Source organism: Protopterus annectens, chromosome 17.part0, assembly GCF_019279795.1.
Source record: "Protopterus annectens isolate FY-2018-M chromosome 17.part0, PAN1.0, whole genome shotgun sequence".
Taxonomy (NCBI): Eukaryota; Metazoa; Chordata; order Ceratodontiformes; family Protopteridae; genus Protopterus; species Protopterus annectens.
In genome coordinates, this window is record NC_056751.1 from 737677872 (window position 1) to 737696853 (window position 18982).

Here is an 18982-nt window from a genome sequence, read left to right on the forward strand (position 1 = left end):
TTTGAGCTTGAAAACTGGTATCATTCATTTGATTTTTATTACTTTGATAGATTACTTTGTCTCTTTGCAAAGCTGGCTATTGATTTCAGACAGTGTAGTTCTTTATCTGTTCTGAATATTGCTGTACCCCTTTCTTTCTATCAGCTGTTTTATCTGTGTGCTGACGTTTGCCATCAGTCTGCACCTAAAGATGCTCGGAATTTGGGGAAGGAAATCTGGAGCACGTTTTTGGATACCAGTGCAGTAAGAACTTTTTCTTTATGGATGTAATTGTTCACTTTTATGTTTGCGTGCTGTTCCCTTTCAGAGTAAGGTATCGTCGTTATCATCATCATCATCATGTATGTCAGCAAGAACCATTCAGATCTCAGAGGTAGCACTGAAGTAGCTGATTGCCTATGTTCACTTCCTAATGAGTAAGTGTTGGCTGCAGTCAGTCAACCAAGGGTGAAGAGCAAGTGTTAGTTGGTTTTGAAGCCTGACCCTTGGTGGTGGTGGTTTGATATGGACCTGCATGACATGCAGGCCAAAGCTTGTGTGTGGAGGTCTCTAGCAAGTACATTCCAGGTGAAAGTCTGATGGTTCTTGGGAGAAGGAAGTACCTGTCTGAAGGTACATTTGTTATCCTCCATGCAAAAGACTAACGTTCTGTGTCACAGAAGTACCTGCTGCTTTATGAAAATGTTCCCAAACTCTGCATTATAGTACTTTACACCCATCATGGTTAAATAAACAGCCAGTGTATTGAATTATTTGATCTAACTACAGAAACTGAAATGAAGAGCAACTAATTCCTAATTTTTGTACAGAGGCTATCCTGGCAAACTTGTGGAGAGGATGGTTGACATCTTCCCAAAGGGTAGATGCAGTGACACCATAAACAATTGCGAGAGTGGTAATAACAGAAATACTGGAACATCATTAGTGTGTAATGTTGACACAGATTCTGTCAGGAATGGTACTTGTTATAAATGGCAGATTCTAAGACCTAACCAAGATGTTTTTGAGAGAGTTTAGGAATGTCATTATTTTATTTATAAAAGAAAAAACCTATCAAACAGCTGTTTGAATTGGTTCCCGGATACAACTGGAATGATGTTGCTAGACAGTGACTTAAAAGTGTTTCTCTTGTACTATGTATATATTTTTCAGTGTATCTCCAAACTTTTATTGTTTGAGTACAGGTCTCACACACAGTTCCCCTGGGTTTGTAACTTGTGTCTCTGAATTTGTTATATCCATGGCAGATCTGTTCTACCTGTGACTCATTTGTAACATTTTTTAAGTCATCACGGCTTAATGGTAATATGTGATATCCTTCTATTCTCATGTTGCAATATTCATAACCTTAGGGAGTTGCTGCCTGCAGCACCAGACGTCCGGCCAGTATACCAAAGTTTTAAAAGCAGGGCTACGTGCGACGTTTCATGCAGGGGTCATAAACTGACGTTGGCTATATTTGTGACGTCTGCGTGTACTCAACTCAGAACTTTTCTGCCACAGAGAGAGTCAGATGTCTGACCGCCAGTTCAGAAATCCTGCTTTTGCTTGACATTGGCCATCAGATATTCGATGACCATTTTGCGGCTGTCCACAATGAGATGAGTACCCTTATGGGAATTTTCTTTGTTTCTTTGCCTTTTTTCAGACATACATGTCTTCTACTAAGGGAAAGTGTGCTTGTGGTAGCAAGTCCCATATAAGGACACACGCGAGCAGTGTTTATTTTATCTAGGGAGGCTCACGATTATAAAGCCTGTAACATCTGCCAATACTTTGTTCCAAAAGCCCTTAAAAGCTGTTTGGCGGCTTTAAAACTTTATTTAGAAAATCAGCGCCTTCGACATTTGGCATTCGGCATGGAAGGTGGAGCAGGCCCCTCCAAGGAGCCGCCTATGAAGAAGGCCAAGAAAGTTGGGCCTGACACCCAAGCTGCGCCTCAGTTGTCCGGTGAGATCCTTGAGGTGAATATCAGCCCAGGATCGCTCCGGATGTTTGGTATTGCGCAACAATTGGAACCGAAATGGAAGCCTGTTCTGCAGATACCCAGAGTATGTCCGCTGAGGTTTTTCAACCATCAAAGCCTGATGGTGAGGGTGAACCACGGCTCATGGGTTTGGAGGGCCCCCCTCCTACTTCAGCCATGTCATCCACTATAACGTCAGCTCCTAGGCCCACTTCTGCTCCCTCCACTCCTTTAAAAAGGAAGCAAAAGGAGAAGCACAGTGCAAAAGACCCTAATCCAAATTGGGAGACCTTCTCCCAAACTCTGTTTAAGGCCTTTCAGGATCCTCAGACCCAGATCTCCCAGGCACGCCTACCAATTGTTCCTCAGGTACAGATGAGTCCTTAACTTACTGCTCTCAGTTGGATTCACCCAAAGATTTTGTTACCCCAGAAGAAGAAGTTTCTTACTCCTGACTCCCCTGGTGAAGATTTCTCCTGTGGGGATACCATTTCCCTGCTTAGAAAACATTTCAAGTGGGAACTCTCAGATGTCTCTAAGGCAAAAAAGGGATACTTTGAACTCTTGCAGATGGAGCAGCCCTCGTCATCTGCAGCCGCACCTTTACTTCCAGCATTCCAGGATGCTTTTTCTGCTGCCTCACAAAGCCCAGAGTCTCAGCCTCCTGCTTCTGAGAGACCAGACAGATTTTACAAAGTGTCTGCTAAGGAGCAGCACCATTTCAAAACCCTATGGCAGATCCTGCAATCATTGTAGTGTCACCTGATAAGTCCTCTAGGCAACTACCTTCCTCTTCCCTTTTTCCAATGGATAAAGATAGTAAATTTATGGACAGGTTAGGGAAGAAAGTATATACTTCTTCCACCTTAGCCATTAGGGCTATTAATTATCAGACCCATATGACCAAGTTTGCTTTAGATTCCCTGACCAAGGCTTCTACTCTTCTATCAGAGGTTCCAGAATCACCAGTCAAGGCTCAATTAAGTACCCTTCTGTCCACCGTCTCTCAAGTGACCAGACACTCCATTAAGTGCAGCTGTGATGCTGTAGAAGCTTCTTCTGGCTCTATGCTAAGGAGGTTTTCATGGTTGAGACTTCAGCCCTTACCTTTAGATGTTTAAGCTAAGTTGTTGTAAGCACATTTGGACAACAAAAACGTTTGGAGCTGCCTCTGCAGTGCTACTTAAGTCTCTACAGGAAAAAGGGAAAGACTTACAAAATTTAAAACCTTTACTAGTCTCACCTGTCGCCAGATTTCATAGAAATTACTCTCAAAAACCTAGCTTTGTCAAGAGGCAGTCCTCTCATCCCTCTGCATCTCAGTCCAGGGGATGGAGACATACCAGGAAACAATCTGCTCCTAGGTCTTCAACCACCTCCACACCGTCTTCCTTTCAGAGGCAGCCAGACCCAGACAGAACCTCTCCACTGTGACTCTCATCTCTTAACCAGTTCTGGCCCCCTGTCCCTATGCCTAACCCTCTCCCTACCCTCCTGGCAGGAAATCACCTCAGACAAGTGGGTGGTTTCCATCATCGAAGGGGGATACTTTATGATTTGGTGGGCTACTCTACCCTTCCAGGGAATACCTGAACCCCCTCACAATCAACTCCCACTATTTCCTTCTATCCTGAGCCAACTTATATCTCAGGGGAGTATAGAACAAGTACCAGAGGATCAGTTAGCCAAGGGATTTTATTCAAGGATGTTTTTGGTCCCAAGAAAAGATGGTCCTTGGAAATGCATCCTCAACTTATCCCACCTCAATCTCTTCCTCAAAGTGCCTACCTTCAAAATGCTGACATTGCAGCACCTCCTTCCCTCATACCTCAGCAAGCCTTCATGGCCTACCTGAATCTGAAGGATGCTTACCTACAAATCCCCATCTTTCCCCCTTACAGAAAATATTTATGTTTCTCGATGGGTTCATCACATTTTCAGTTCTATGCCTTACCCTTTGGCCTCTCCACAGTGCCAAGAGTATTCACAAAGTGCCTAGCCCCAGCCATTGCAGACTGCAGGGCATACAGATTTACCATTACTTGAATGACCTTCATATTCTGCACCAGGATCAACTAACCCTGTCCCAACACTTGGACATGGTTTGCAAGTTTATACAGAGTCTAGGCCACACAGTGGATTGCCTAAAGTCTCAAATGACTCCTTCCCAAGACCTGGTTTTCTTGGGGTGCAGGATATGGACAGATGATGTCAGTCTTTGTCCCTCCCCAGAAAGTGGAATTTCGTTCTCTCTTCTTCCACTCCCTGTTACCTCTAGCTACCATCTCAGCCAAGGAATTTCTCAGGATGCTAGGATACATGGCTTCCCTGATTACCATGATCCCCCTAGCCAGGATGCACATGAGGAAGTGTCAGTGGGTCTTGAAAAACTCTTGTTACCAACACTCTCATCCCTTGGAAAAAGACTTCCTCTTCTTACCTGTTTAAAAAGGGAACTCTCCTGGTGGATTGCCACCATTTCCCTCAGTCAGGGCATACCCTTGCCGATCCCCCCACCCAAGCAGCATCTGTACACAGTTGTCATATTTAGGTTGGAGAGCCATCCTACACCATGCCAACAACCAGCACAAAGTTCAGGGGGAGTGGTCCATTCAAGAAAGGAATGACCACATCAACCTAAAAGAGCTAATGGACCCTATTCTTGGCTATGCAGGCCTTTCAAGAGATCCTTCTGCCAGGCACCCTGAAGGTCATCACAGACAACATGACAGTCCTGTGGTATACAAACAAGGAAGGAGGAACAAAATATTACCCCCCCCCCCCCCCTGCAGTCTGACTATACAGATTTGATTTCTGGCAGCAGCACTTCAAATTCACTTGCAGGCAGTTTACATTCCATCAGAAGAAAATGAGATGGCAGACACCCTGAGCAGAACCTTAACACCCTCCCATGAATGGATGCTTCACAGGGAGGTATTTCAGGATCTAATTCACAGGTGGGGTATTCCTCAGGCAGATCTGTTTGCCTCCTCCCAGAACAAACAGATCCCCTCTTCGACACAAGGATCCCCCATCCACAAGCATGGAGGGTGGACGCCTTCTTTTCATGGGAGGGAATGTTCTTTTTTGCCTTCCCTCCATTTCCTCTAATTCATAAAAGTCCTTCTGAAAATACAGGACATAACAAAAATCCTGCTGGTGACTCCCTTCTGGCCAAGACAGCATTGGTTTCCCGTACTCTACCTTTTAGCCCAGGGCAATCACCAAAGGTTACCTCATCGCTTCGACTTACTCAGACAAGATGGGGGGATCCCTTATTCAACCCCACATACTCCATCTCAAACTGACACTGTGGGTGATAAGAGTTCTGATCCTCTTTAGGCACCTATACTCATAGGACGTACTCAATGTCCTGTAGGAGGCCAGGAAACCAAGTACCAGGAGAAATTACTTATTAAAGTGGAAAAGATTCTCCCATTGATGCCTCAAGAGAAAACATGACCCATTTCTAGTCCTTTCCTACCTGTGTGAGTTACTGCATTCAGGACTGGCCTATTCAGTAAAAGTACACCTCTCTGCTGTTTCTGTTTGCCTTCCCTTGACTCCCCCTCTAGCTTCCAGGTTGGAAGTCAAGCTGTTTCTGAAAGGAGTCCTTCACAAAAGACCTCCTCATAAGCCTATTCTTCCTCCTTGGGATCTTAACTTTGCACTGGAAAAGCTTACATTGGCCCCTTTTGAACTAGCCCTCTTTTCCTCCCTTAAATTCTGTACATGGAAAACAATTTTGTTAGTGGCTCTTACTTCTGACAGGAGGGTCTCCGAGATCCACGCCCTTATGGCTTATCCTCCCTATCTTATTTTGTATAAAGATAGGGTTTGTCTCAGAACTAACCTTTTATTCATACCTAAAGTAGTTAATGAAATTTTCTTAAACCAGACCATTAATCTACCTGTCTTTTACTCTCAGCCACAAAACTCCTCAGAAAGTGATTTGCATTCCCTGGATGTTCATAGTCAGCTGAGGTTCTACTTGGATAAGACAAAACCTACCAGACAGTCTGACCAGCTTTTTGTCTCCTTCCATCCTAGAGCCCTTGGCAAGGCAGTGTCTAAACACACAATTGCCTCTTGAATTTGTAAGGCAATAACCTTTTGCTGTTCCTTTCATGGAAAGAAACTGAGTTCACCTGTCAAGGCTCATTCCACCAGAGCAGATTCCTCCTCAGCAACTTTCTTCAAGGGCATTGATTATGCTGCTGTTCTCAAGGCTGCAACTTGGTCTTTGTACATACCTTTAGCAAGCATTACAAATTGGATCTGATCTCCAGGGCTAGAGCAGGGTTTGCTAGGGCTGTCCTGCAGGGTCTCATTTACTCTGCTCCCCTACCCACCTCCCATACATCTTCCTACAGAGCTGTGGTACTCTCCCTAAGGTTACGAATACTGCAACATGAGAATAGGATATAGAAAAGTTGTGTAAGAACTTGCCATAACCATAGATGTTCTTCGTGTTTCAGTGTTGCGGTCATCACACTTGGATTATCTGCCTGCAGGTAGCCCTCAGCCGGCCTGAATACCAGAGTCTTGGGATTTCCGCATCGGATGCTGTCACCTCTTCCATGATGTCACATCGTCAGGGGTATAAAACATGCAGCCGACGTCATTACATCAGCTTTTCTTGCCGTGTTGGACCCCGAAGCAGAAGCAGTTTGCAAGTGCTGGTCGGCCGCTACTTGAAATTTTCATTTTTGGAGTTTCAGACCTGAAGTCTTCTAAAGCTAAGTATCCCGTTGGGGATCCTTTTTTCTTGCTCTAACCAAAGTCAGAAAAAGTTAACAATTGTTTTGCCTGTGGAAAGCAAGTAGCTCACAGAGATTTTCATTCTTACTGTGTCACCAAACCACGATGTTCCTTGCTGTAGGTTTTGTGCCTTGTTTAACGCCCAAACTATCCTTTGTCGAACTATGTTTGTCACTAAATTCTTAAGCTGTCGTTCTCCATATTCTGAAATGGTTTCGATAAACCATCCGACTACTGTTCTTCCGAAAAAACATAAGGATAAAGACAGAGACAGACCGCATAGGTTCAAAACTGCCGCCAACGCTTCCATAAAGCTAGTCGCCAGTCCGCCGGTACTCAGTGAGGTGCTTTCTCAGCCCCTGATACCCACTTCTACAGATTCGCAGGCCTCTACTGAGACCCATTCGGAGTTCGGTATGCCGCAGGATGTTTTTTCGACTATGGAACCTGTGGATGTCTCTACTTTGGATGGGTCCGGAGCCGCTGTGCAGGCACCGGCTTCTGAGGGTGTATTCTGACCTGATGTTTACATTAAACCAACAGCTTCATTTTTGACTAAAACTACTGAGTTTCTCAGGCCCAGAGTTCACACTACGCTTAGAAAAGCGACTACCAAAGCGCATGCTCAAGCCCCCTTCCCACAGAAACAAATGCTTAGAATGGCTGAAGACCTTATAACTTTAATTAGGGGAAGCCTGCCTTTCCCCTCCAAAAGACAAAGAATTGATTTTCCTTCTGATTCTGCAGACCATGAGTCTGATGACTCTGATGCCTCTGATTAACGGGACATACCCTTATCTACCTATGAGGATTCAGATGCAGGGGATTCCATACCCTCTGCCTCCCCCTCCAGCGGACTTTTCTTTTGGTGAAACCTTGTATACTTTAAGAGAGCATGTCCACTGGGAATGCCAGGACTACCCTCAGTCTAAAAAAGAGACTCAGAGAATTTTTAGACTTGCTTCAGCACAGGCCTCTAGCTATGCCCCCTGTCCTGGACATAAATGATGTCTTTATGGAATCCAGTATTACTCTTGATACTTTACCACCAGCTCCTAGAAAGCCTGACAGGTACTACAGAGTACCTGACTCGCACAAATTTGTCTTTAAGAATCCCACTGCAGATCCAGAAACTATTTCTCAGGGACCTAAAGGCATTAAGGCTACTACAGCCAAAAAACCCTACCCCTTTGGACAGGGATTCTATTGCTTTAGACAGATGGGGTAAGAAGGTATATACCTCTGCAACTCTTGCCATCAGTGCTTTGAATTGCCAGTTTCACATGTTGAAGTACCAGCAACATATTATGGAACTAATTAAACAAAAAATGTTGTTGCTTCCAGATTGTACAGAAAATAAAAGATTTACAAGAGTTAATGCATTCTGCAAACCAAGTTAGTAAACATGCTTTGCAGTGTGGTTTTGATGCCTTAGAAGCATCTTGCAGGGCTGCTGTCACTGGGTCTGTACTGAGAAGGCATGTTTGGCTGAAGGAGCAAATCTTGCCAGACCACGTCAAAGCAAAATTACTAGATGCTCCATTAAACCAGGAAAGTTTCTTTGGCGCAAAAGCAGAAGTAGTTCTTAAAAAGATGGAGGAAAAAGCTAAATCTATGCAAACTGTTAAATATTTCTTAGAGGTGCAGCCATTTAGATTCAGTAGGCATTGGCCTTCTAAAAACTGGTCCTTTCCAGTCCCTCCCAGGCATTCTCAGTCCAAACCCAGGGGCAACAGGCCACCAAGACTACAGTCTCAGGGTATGCAGAGATCTAAACAATAGAGTGCTCCCACCTCTAAAACAGGGAGTGGTAAGCCACCCCGTATGGAAAAAGTTCACAATTACTTGTCTATTTTGCTTCCCAGCAAGGCCCAAGTACCTACACCCCTAGGAGGAAAATTCGCCCTGCATCCAAAAAACTGGATGTCCATTACTCAGGACCGATGGGTCCTAAACATTGTATCCCAGGGATACAGGTTCCACTTCCACTCACTGCCAACCGCAAGCGGGTTGCCAGACCCTCCTCCAAACCAGTGGACAGAGGCTCAAAAGCAAGTGCCTTCTCTTCTCAGTATCAGGGCTATTCAGCCTGTGCCAGTAGAGCAAAGGAGACAGGGTTTCTACTCCAGGCTGTTCCTGGTTCCCAGAAAAGAGGGCTCTTGGCATCCTATCTTAGATTCACAACACCTTTTTGGTGGTCCCAAAATTCAAATTCCTTACACTACAACAGCTGCTTCCTATGCTAGCCAAGGACTCCTGGCAAGTCACCCTAGACCTAAAAGAAGCTTATCTACACATCCCCATAAGGGAATCTTGCAGGAAATATCTACATTTCAGGGCAGGCTCTATGCACTATAAGTTCTCTGCACCTCCCTTTGACTTATCTACTGCGCCCAAGGTATTCACAAAATGCCTAGTTCCAGCCATTGCATACTGCAGGCAGAGAAATGTTCAAATTTACCCATACTTGGATGATTACCTGATTCAGGCGGACAGTCAGGAACTGCTACTTCAGCACCTGGCATTTGTAAAGAGACTTCTAACTTCTCTGGGGTACACCATCGACGAAAAGAAATCACAACTGGTGCCCAGCCAAAAGATTGTATTCCTGGGAGCAAGCTTGAACACAACTTCCCAGATGACATTCCTCACTCCAGAAAAGCAGGTTTATTTGACAACTTATTTCAAAGTACTGGCCACCCAAACCCAGCTGTCTGCAAGAAAATACTGCAGGCCCTGGGGTTCATGACCTCATGCATCCTACTGATTCCATATGCAAGACTGCATATGAGTAAACGTCAGTGGTACTTAAAGTCTCTGGTGTCACCATTCCCAGGACCTGGAAACACTGATTCCTATCATTCCTTGTCTAAAGACAGAGTTCCTTTGGTGGGCAGAGGGATGCAACCACAACAAGGGACTCCCTTTCATTCAACCCCTCCCCACCCAAACCCTGACATCAGATGCATCAGACTCTGCGTGGGGGGCTCACATGGCAGGCAAATGCATTGAAGGCAAATGGAGCCCAGGACGAATTCCCCTGCATATCAATCAAAAAGAAATGTTAGCTGTACAGAAAGCTCTGACAGCCTTCAAATACCTTCCAGGGCAACTCCTGATAAAGACAAACAGCACCACAGTTATTATGTGGTACATAAACAAGCAGGGGGGGAACTCATTCTTACCCACTCTGCTGTTTAGCCATGGCCCTGTGGAACACAGCCTTGAGCAACCAAGTGCACCTGCGAGCTCAATTCTTGTCAGGCAAGCAAAATTCACTGCCAGACGACTTAAGCAGAAATCTACTGGACCCACATGAGTGGAAGCTGGAACACAACTCATTCCAATTTCTAATCCACAGGTGGGGGACACCAGAGGTGGACCTCTTTACATCCCCCCAAAACTATCAATTAAGCACATTTTGCACCAGAAATCCCCACAGCCAAGCGTGGAAATCTTTTACATGGGAAAACCTCTCAATTTATGCATTTCCCCCTCTACCCCTCCTCTCAAAAGTACTACTCAAGATCAAACAGGACAGGCCAAGGACAATCCTTATTGCCCCAGACTGGCCACGCCAGCACTGGTACCCACTCCTACACAGTCTGACAGCAGTGCCACCCTGGCACCTACATCAGACCCCCCCCACTCCCTGCTGTGCCAGCAGGAGGGACAGATTTTGCATCCACAGCTGCAAACCCTGAACCTTGCAGTCTAGCTTTTCCCCTGAATACACCAACAGCAACTCTCAGCATGCAGGTGATGGACGTCATCCTTGAGGCCAGAAGGCCCAGTACTAGGAAATCCTGTTCAGAAAAATGGAAAAGATATTGTTCTTGGAACCAGTCTCAAGGAAAGGACACAGCTGTGCCCACCTTACCTCTAATTCTGTATTACCTAGCAGAGCTACTCCACAAAGGCCTATCCTTCTCATCTATTAAAATTCATGCCTCTGTCATCTCAGCTCATTACAATACTGAACCACCTCTATTTTCACACCCTCTCATCAAACAGTTCCTGAGAGGAGCTAACAATTTAAGGCCCCCGAGGAGAGCTCCTACCCCCGCCTGGGACCTTAACTTTGTACTAGAGAAGCCCACGCTTCCCCCTTTTGAGCCTGCTGCTGCAGCAGAGTTAAAATTCCTTTCTTGGAAAACAGCCTTACTTCTAGCCATCACTTCAGCAAGAAGAGTGTCTGAGTTGCAGGAACTAACGGCTTTGGAACCCTTCATTATTTTCCATGCGGACAGGGTTTCCCTCAAGACTAACCCATCATTTATGCCTAAGGTGGTATCCAGTGTGGCTTTAAACCAATCCATCCATTTAACAACCTTTTCCCCTAATGCTCAGAATAAAGGGGAAAGGATTCTGCACTCCTTGGACATGCACAGACAGCTCAGGTTCTACCATAACAGAACTAAACCTTTCAGAAAATCTGACCAGCTGCTAGTCAGCTTTGCTACAGGGGCAGAGGGCAAAGCCATTTCAAAGCAAACCATTTCCAAATGGATGGCACACTGCATCCATTTCTGCTACTAACACCATGGAAAACCTACCCCACAGGGGATCAGAACTCATTCCACTAGGGCTACCTCAACCTCTACAGCATTTCTCAGGGGAGTCCCTACCAGGGACTTCCTGGAAGCTGCAACCTGGAGTTCTGTACACACCTTTACCAAACATTACCACTTACCTATTTTTTCTAAATCCAGAGCTGGATTTGCCACAGCAGTCTTACAAGGCCTGATATCCAGCCCCAATACTTCTTGACTGCCTCCACTCTTCCTCAGCTTTGAGAATTGACCCATGTGATGACTGCAACAGTGAAACACAAAGAACATAGTACAGATGTTCATCATGTTACACTGCTGCAGTCATCACACTTGGGTTATCCTGCTGTCAGGCGGTCCCGCAGTCGGCCAGAGTTCCAAAGTCTTGGTCCGGCGTCGGTTGCTGTTGCTTCTTCCCTGACGTCAGTGCGCCAGGGGTATATAATATGCATCCAATGCCATTTTCTTCAGTCTTTCTTGCCGCGCAGTGCCCGAAGCAGAAGCAGTTCCCAAGTGCCGGTCGGCCGACTCCTGAGATTTTCGAATTCGAATTTCAGATCCGAAGTCTTCAATAAAGCTACGTACCCCGTTGGGGAAACCTTTTTCTTGCCTCAGACCGATGTCAGAAAAAGTTAATAATTGTATTTCTTGTGGGAAGCAAATATCTCATAAGGACTTATTCCATGCCTAGGCCCTGATCACGATGTCACTAGTCGGTTTTGTGCTAGATTCAACAAACGCACTATAAAAAGATGTTTTGATTTTGCTTTACACTACTTTGGCCGAAGGTTCAATTATACCATGCCGTCGGATCAGCCGACAACCTCATTACCGAAAAAACGCAAAAACAAGGATAAAGACAGGCACCCGAGGTCCAAAACTGACAACGAAACCTCTTCTATGCCAGTCGCTGGTTCTCAGTGAGGTGCTTTCGCAGCCTCCGACACCCCGCTACCTCAGAGCCACAGGCCGCTTCCGACTCCCACGGTGAGACATCTAGGCCTCTGGAAACTCAAGGTATTGGGCCTACAGAAACTAATCCCTCAGATGGGTCCGGAGCCGCTGAGCAGGCACCGGCTTCTGAGGGTGTTTTCAGACCTTCACAACTTACCATTAAAACAACAGCCAAGACAAAGGTACCATTAAAGACAAAGAAACAAGTACAGCATTCACCTGGACAGTCCTCCATGCCTAAGAAACAGATGTTTAAAATGGCCGAAGACCTCATTACTCTATTCAGGGGTTCCCATCCCTCTCTTGAGAAAAGGCCTAGGCAGGATACAGACTATGACTCCTCCGATCAGGTTTCCATTTCCTCTGATTCCTCTTCAGACCAGGGATACACTTTACCCCCCTATGAGGACTCTGATGCTGTGGAATCTATCCCTTCAGCCTCTCCTCCTGAGGATTATTTTTTTGGGGAAACTTTACATACCATAAGGGAACATTTCCATTGGGAAAGTCAGGAGTACTCAGAATCCAAGAAAAGGCTCAGGGATTTCCTGTGCTAGATATTGTGGATGATGTGTTCTCTGAATCCAGCCTATCTCCTGACTCTTTGCCCCCTGCTCCAGCCAAGCCAGATAGGTATTATAGAGTCTCTGACTCTCTCAAGTTTCTTTACAAAAACCCTTCTGCTAATCCAGAAACTATTTCCCAGGGTCCAAAAGGGGTTAAGGCTTCCATTGCAAAAAATCCAGTACCCTCTGACAGAGATTCCAGAGCTTTGGATAGATGGGGGAAGAAAGTATACATGTCTGCAACTTTAGTAGTAAGAGCTTTAAATTGCCAGTTTCACATGCTTAAGTACCAACAATATTTAATGGCTCAATTAAAACAGAAAATACTTGCTAGCTCAGACGCTCCTGATTGTAAAGAAATGCAGGATTTATTGCATGCAGTTTAACAGGTGGGAAAACATACTCTGCAATGTGGTTTTGATTCTTTAGAGGCCTCTTGTAGAGCCGCAGTTACAGGTTCTGTTATTCGAAGACATGCTTGGTTAAAAGAACATAGTTTACCTGATCATGTTAAGGCAAAGTTATTGGATGCTCCTTTACAACATGATACCTTGTTTGGTGTTAAGGCAGAAGAGGTGTTAAAGAAAATGGAGGATAAAGCTAAATCTATGCAAACATTCAAGGATTTCTTACAGGTACAGCCACCTCGGTTTAGCAGAAATTGGCCAACAAAAAATTGATCCTTTCCAGTGTCAGACAGGCCACAGAGAAGCAGATACAGACGCCCAAGTGGCAGATCTCAACCCCAAGGCTCAAACAGACAATGACAGTGGAGCACCTAAACCCCAAAAGGAGGTGAGGGCAAGTCTCAACCTTACAGGAAACAGTCACAATGGCGTTCCTTTGCGTACGCCAAGCACGTCCCTTTTGGAAGCCCCATTAGGGGAAAAGCTAGCACTTTTTTCTCAAAACTGGCAAACAATCACCCAAGACAAATGAGTCCTGAATATTGTGTCTCAAGGTTACAGATTCCACTTCCATACTTTACCAAAGCTAAAAGGAATGCCAGACCTGCCACAAAGTCAATGGGCAGAGGCACAAAAACAAATTTCAGCCCTCATGGACATGAGAGCTATACAAAAAGTACCACAACAGGAACAAGGACAAGGATTTTACTCAAGACTCTTCCTGGTCCCCAGAAAGGACAAAGCCTGGAGGCCTATACTGGACCTTTCAATTCTGAATACTTACCTGGAGATTCTGAAATTCAAAATGTTGACATTACAGCAGCTTCTACCCATGCTGGGCAAAAAGGCTTGGCTTGTTACTCTGGACCTCAAAGAGGCATACCTGCATGTCCCTATCGGACAAAATTGCAGAAGGTACCTCAGATTCAAAGCTGGTACAATGCACTACCAATTCTCTGCACTGCCCTTTGGCTTATCTACTGCGCCCAGGGTCTTCACAAAGTGCCTGGCACCAGTAATTGCATTTTGCAGACAAAAAGGAATTCAAATATATCCATTCCTGGATGACTGCCTCATTCAAGCAGAGACATAGGACATTCTTCTACAGCATCTGGCGTTTGTGAAAAAGTTGCTAATTTCTCTAGGGTACACAGTAAACGAAAAGAAGTCAAAACTAGTGCCCTCACAACAGATTACATTCCTGGGTGCCAGCTTAAATATAACGGCCCAGATGGCTTACCTCACGCCAGACAAACAAGTGCAACTAACTCAGTATTTTCAACTACTGGCAAAAACGTCCCATCTCCCCGCAAGAAAAATTCTGCAGGCCCTGGGATTCATGGCATCCTGCATACTTCTAATACCATATGCCAGACTGCATATGAGGAAATTACAGTGGTACCTAAAAAGTGTTTGGTCTCAACATTCTCACAGTCTAGAAGCAGTAATTCCAATGATTCCCTGCCTATAACAGGAGTTTCGATGGTGGGCACAGGCATGTCACCTAAACAAGGGTCAGCCTTTTACCCAACCCACAGCCAGGCAAACTCTAACAACAGATGCTTCTGATTACGCCTGGGGAGCACACATGGCAGGAAAATGCATTTAGGGCAAGTGGACCACAGACCAGATGCATCTTCACATCAATCAAAAAGAGATGTTGGCTGTGCAAAATGCCCTAACAGCTTTCAAGGACCTTCTACATCCAGGACAACTATTACTAAAGACAGACAACACCGCAGTAATGTGGTACATAAACAAACAATGGGGCATCCCCTATGCAGGCAATCCATGACCTTGTGGAACACAGCTGTAATGTATCAAGTTCACCTGCAAACACAATTCCTGCCAGGAAAGAAAAATACTCTGGCAGACGACCTAAGCAGAAATATCATGGACCCTCACGAATGGAAATTGAATCCAGAAATCTTCAGCATGATAACACAAAAATGGGGATGCCCAGACATAGATCTTTTTGCCTCCCCTCTGAATTGCCAACTACAAAAATTCTGCACAAGGGCTTATCACAAACAAGCATGGAAAGTGGATGCTCTTCTGTTCAGCTGGAAAAACCTAAAAGTCTATGCCTTCCCACCACTGCCTCTCCTTTCAAAGGTACTCCTAAAAGGCAGACAAGAAAAACCACAGATGATCCTGATTGCTCCAGACTGGGCACGCCAGCACTGATACCCTATCTTAAGGAACTTGGCTCAGGGCCCACCATGGATTTTGCCCCAAATTACACACCTTCTGACTCGACAAAACAATCAGATCCTGCACGGTCAGCTCAAAACCCTAAACCTGGCTGCATGGCACATACTTTAGTCAAACAGGCAACACCTCTCTCTAAAGCTGTTATGGGTGTCATTTTGGAGGCCAGGAGGCCTAGCACCAGGAAAGCTTACTCAGAAAAATGGAAGAGATTCTGCGCCTGGAACCAGGCTCACAGCCTTGACCCTCTTGTTCCAAACATTCCTCAGATTTTACAATACTTAACTGAGATGCTGGACAGAGGCCTATCCTTTTCATCAATTAAGATCCGCGCCTCTGCCATTTCTGCACATTACAACATGGATCCTCCTTTATTCTCTCATCCCTTGCTAAAGCAGTACCTCAGAGGGGCTAAAAACATAAGACCGCCCCGGAGAGCACCAACACCAATTTGTGACTTCAATTTCGTTTTGGAAAAACTGACCCGACCACCTTTTGAGCCAGCCAATACAGCCGATCTAAAATTTTTATCATGGAAAACAGCTCTGCTCCTGGCAGTAACTTCAGTACGAAGAGTCTCAGAGCTACAGGCATTAATGGCGGTGGAACCTTTTATAATTTTTCATCAGGACAGGGTATCTTTAAGGATAAACCCTACCTTCATGCCAAAGGTGGTATCTATTGTGGCTCTTAACCAAACCATCCATTTGCCTGCTTTTTATCCAAACCCCCAAAATAAAGGGGAGAAACTTCTGCATTCTTTGGACATACACAGGCAGCTACACTTCTACTTGGACAAAACAAAAGCTTTCAGGAAAACTGATCAACTGTTTGTAGCATATGCTGCAGGATCACAAGGCAAGGCTATCTCAAAGCAGACTATTTCCAAATGGATAGGACATTGTATTCAGTACTGTTAGACACAGCATGGAAAATCAGTCCCTAATAACATTAGGCCTCATTCCACCAGGGCAACGGCCACTTCAGCAGCCTTTCTCAGAAGAGTACCTACCAAGGAAATTTTGAAGGCTGCAACTTGGAGTTCAGTGCACACCTTCACCAAGCATTACCACCTGCCTCTTTACTGTAAATCCAGAGCAGGATTTGCCACTGCAGTTCTGCAGGGCCTCTTAGCCAATCCTAACTCTTTATAGACGAGCCACCCAAACTTAGCTTTGGGATTCAACCCAAGTTTGATGACTGCAGCAGTCTAACACGATGAACATAGTACAGTTTTGTACCTACCATAAATGTAAATGTTCGAGTGTTCACACTGCTGCAGTCCAGGTTACCCTCCCTCCATCCCCTCTGAACTTGCTGGACTTATCTATACCCTTCTATCCTATACAACCTGTGGGGTGTATTTGCTGGTAACTGAAGGTATTGTTTTTATTTTATATGTATATTTTTGATTAGCAATATGTATTGCCTACCCATGTGGGGGCACCTGACATCTGGGGCAAGAAAAAACGAAGAAAATGTCGTTGGATGCATATTATATACCCCTGGCTCACTGACGTCAGGGAAGAAGCGACAGCAATCGACGTTGTACCAAGACGTTGGAACTCTGGCCGACTGCTGGACCGCCTGATGGCAGAATAACCCAAGTGTGATGACTGCAGCAGTGTGAACACTCGAACATCTACATTTATGGTAAGTGTGCACAATTGTACTATCATTTATGGTAAGTGTGCACAGTTGTACTATGTCCTTCTCTTTGTTGCGGTATTCAGTCCCTCCCACTCCACCCTCTTTTTTTTTTTTTTTTTTTTGGGACATATTTATTACACTGCTTTGGTGTGCCTGGGGAACTTAAGCTTGGGTTCTTTCCTCCTGCTCCTGGGGTCTCTGTGCCACAGCCAATTTCTGAGTTGGGTACGTGCAGACATCACAGATATAGCCAACGCCAGTTTATTGCCCATGCATGCAACGTCGCATGCACCCATGCTTCTAAAGCTTTGGTATACTGGCTGGATGTCCAGTGCTACAGGCAGCAACTCCCTAAGGTTATGAATACTGCAACATGGAAGAGAAGGACATTTATGGTTATGGTAAGTTCTTTATACATTAATAGAAAAAAACAGTATACATATATGTTTTCTTTTTGAAGCATTCTTATTTATTTATTTTACATTTGTTAACCAGGAGAGTCCAACTGGATATATGTCCATTTTCAGTGGAGGCCCTGAGAGAAAAGCTCCAGAGCAGTAACATCATTAACAAGAGAAAGACATGTTAACCAAAAGGTTCAATGAACAATATAAGCGTACACAATCTTTATACTTCTTATAGAAGTATAGTACATATAAGATAGTGAGTTAACCAAAGAGTGTACTTGTCAACATTCACAGGCTACATTAATATGCACATGTTATAGAGGTGTTAAACAGCAAGTATAGCAGGAAGATAGAGTAGAAAACTTAATAACTCATTTCTGCACATGAGCGACATACTATGTCCTTTAGTTTTTTTTAGTGTTCAGTGATACTGTTACCCCATGCAGACATTACAAAAGCAGTAGATAAGCTGTTACTCTAGTTGCTAGAATCGGAGACATAAGAGTTACTATCCAGAGGTAGTAACCCAACATTTCATAACTTGCTCAGTTCCTGTCTTCCCTTAAACCTGATTCCTCTATTGTTTTCACCGATTCCATTTATTTCTATGAAATTTTCTCCTTTCCTCCTCTGAAGATCCTACTTCCACTTCCGTCTCCTTTACAAATTAAGTACTTTAGTGACAGTTGGTTGAGATTTTGATTTCCATTTTCTAATAATTGCTTTTTATGGCAGCCAGTAGTATTAAATTTGGTAAGACAGTACTTTGTCTAGGCAATTCATATCCTGTATCCCAGCTGAGAAGAATAATTTCTTCAGTTACAGCCATTCTTTTCCTCTGCATCTTAACTTTTTCAGCAGTCTACTTGCTACGCCCCCCCCAAAAAAGAAACCATTATGTTCCTAATTGCCTTTATCTTTCCCCATCACACTTCCACTATTCACTGTCTATCTATAGAAAAACCCTCTGAAGTCTGTTTGTGGTATAGAAATACCTGTGCAGGCAATTCGATGAAAATGCCCTAAACATTCTGGACTTTATGCACTTTGTGTTTCAGTCTTACAGGTTTCTTTGTAAATTGACTTTCCATTTTCTAACTAGCAAAGATTGCTTCTTACAGTTAACTTGCAAAGTTACCCATTTTTAAACATCCATTTCTGTTATAAACTCCAAACTCTGCCAGAGCTGGCCTTTCATGCAACACTGCTTTGTACACTGCTGTCTTCCTAGGAGGGGAGGTGATTTCTAACCGACGTTTAAACTTGTGCTTATCCGTATCCCACCTCTCCCTCCTGACTTATTTGTTCTCAGTGCTCTGGTTGGTTTGCTGATTTCCTGCAGTAAGTTCCTGCTCCTGTTTAAACTTGTGCGTATCCTTATCCCACCTCTCCCTCCTGACTTATTTGCTCTCAGTGCTCTGGTTGTTTTGCTGATTTCCTGCAGTAAGTTCCTGCTCCTGTTTAAACTTGTGCGTATCCTTATCCCACCTCTCCCTCCTGACTTATTTTG

The 18982-nt window shown here is 44.6% G+C and overlaps 1 protein-coding gene across 7 annotated transcripts in view; it reads left to right on the forward strand.

Annotated features, from left to right (window-relative positions):
- The window catches only part of ARHGEF11 (Rho guanine nucleotide exchange factor 11), a 4318379-nt gene that overhangs the window by 1536465 nt on the left and 2762932 nt on the right, over nt 1-18982 (forward strand). For all 7 annotated transcript variants that reach the window (XM_044059024.1, XM_044059020.1, XM_044059026.1 and 4 more), the window contains one exon: nt 145-243. In XM_044059024.1, coding sequence (XP_043914959.1) covers nt 145-243 — 99 coding nt within the window. The remainder of the gene's footprint in view (nt 1-144; nt 244-18982) is intronic.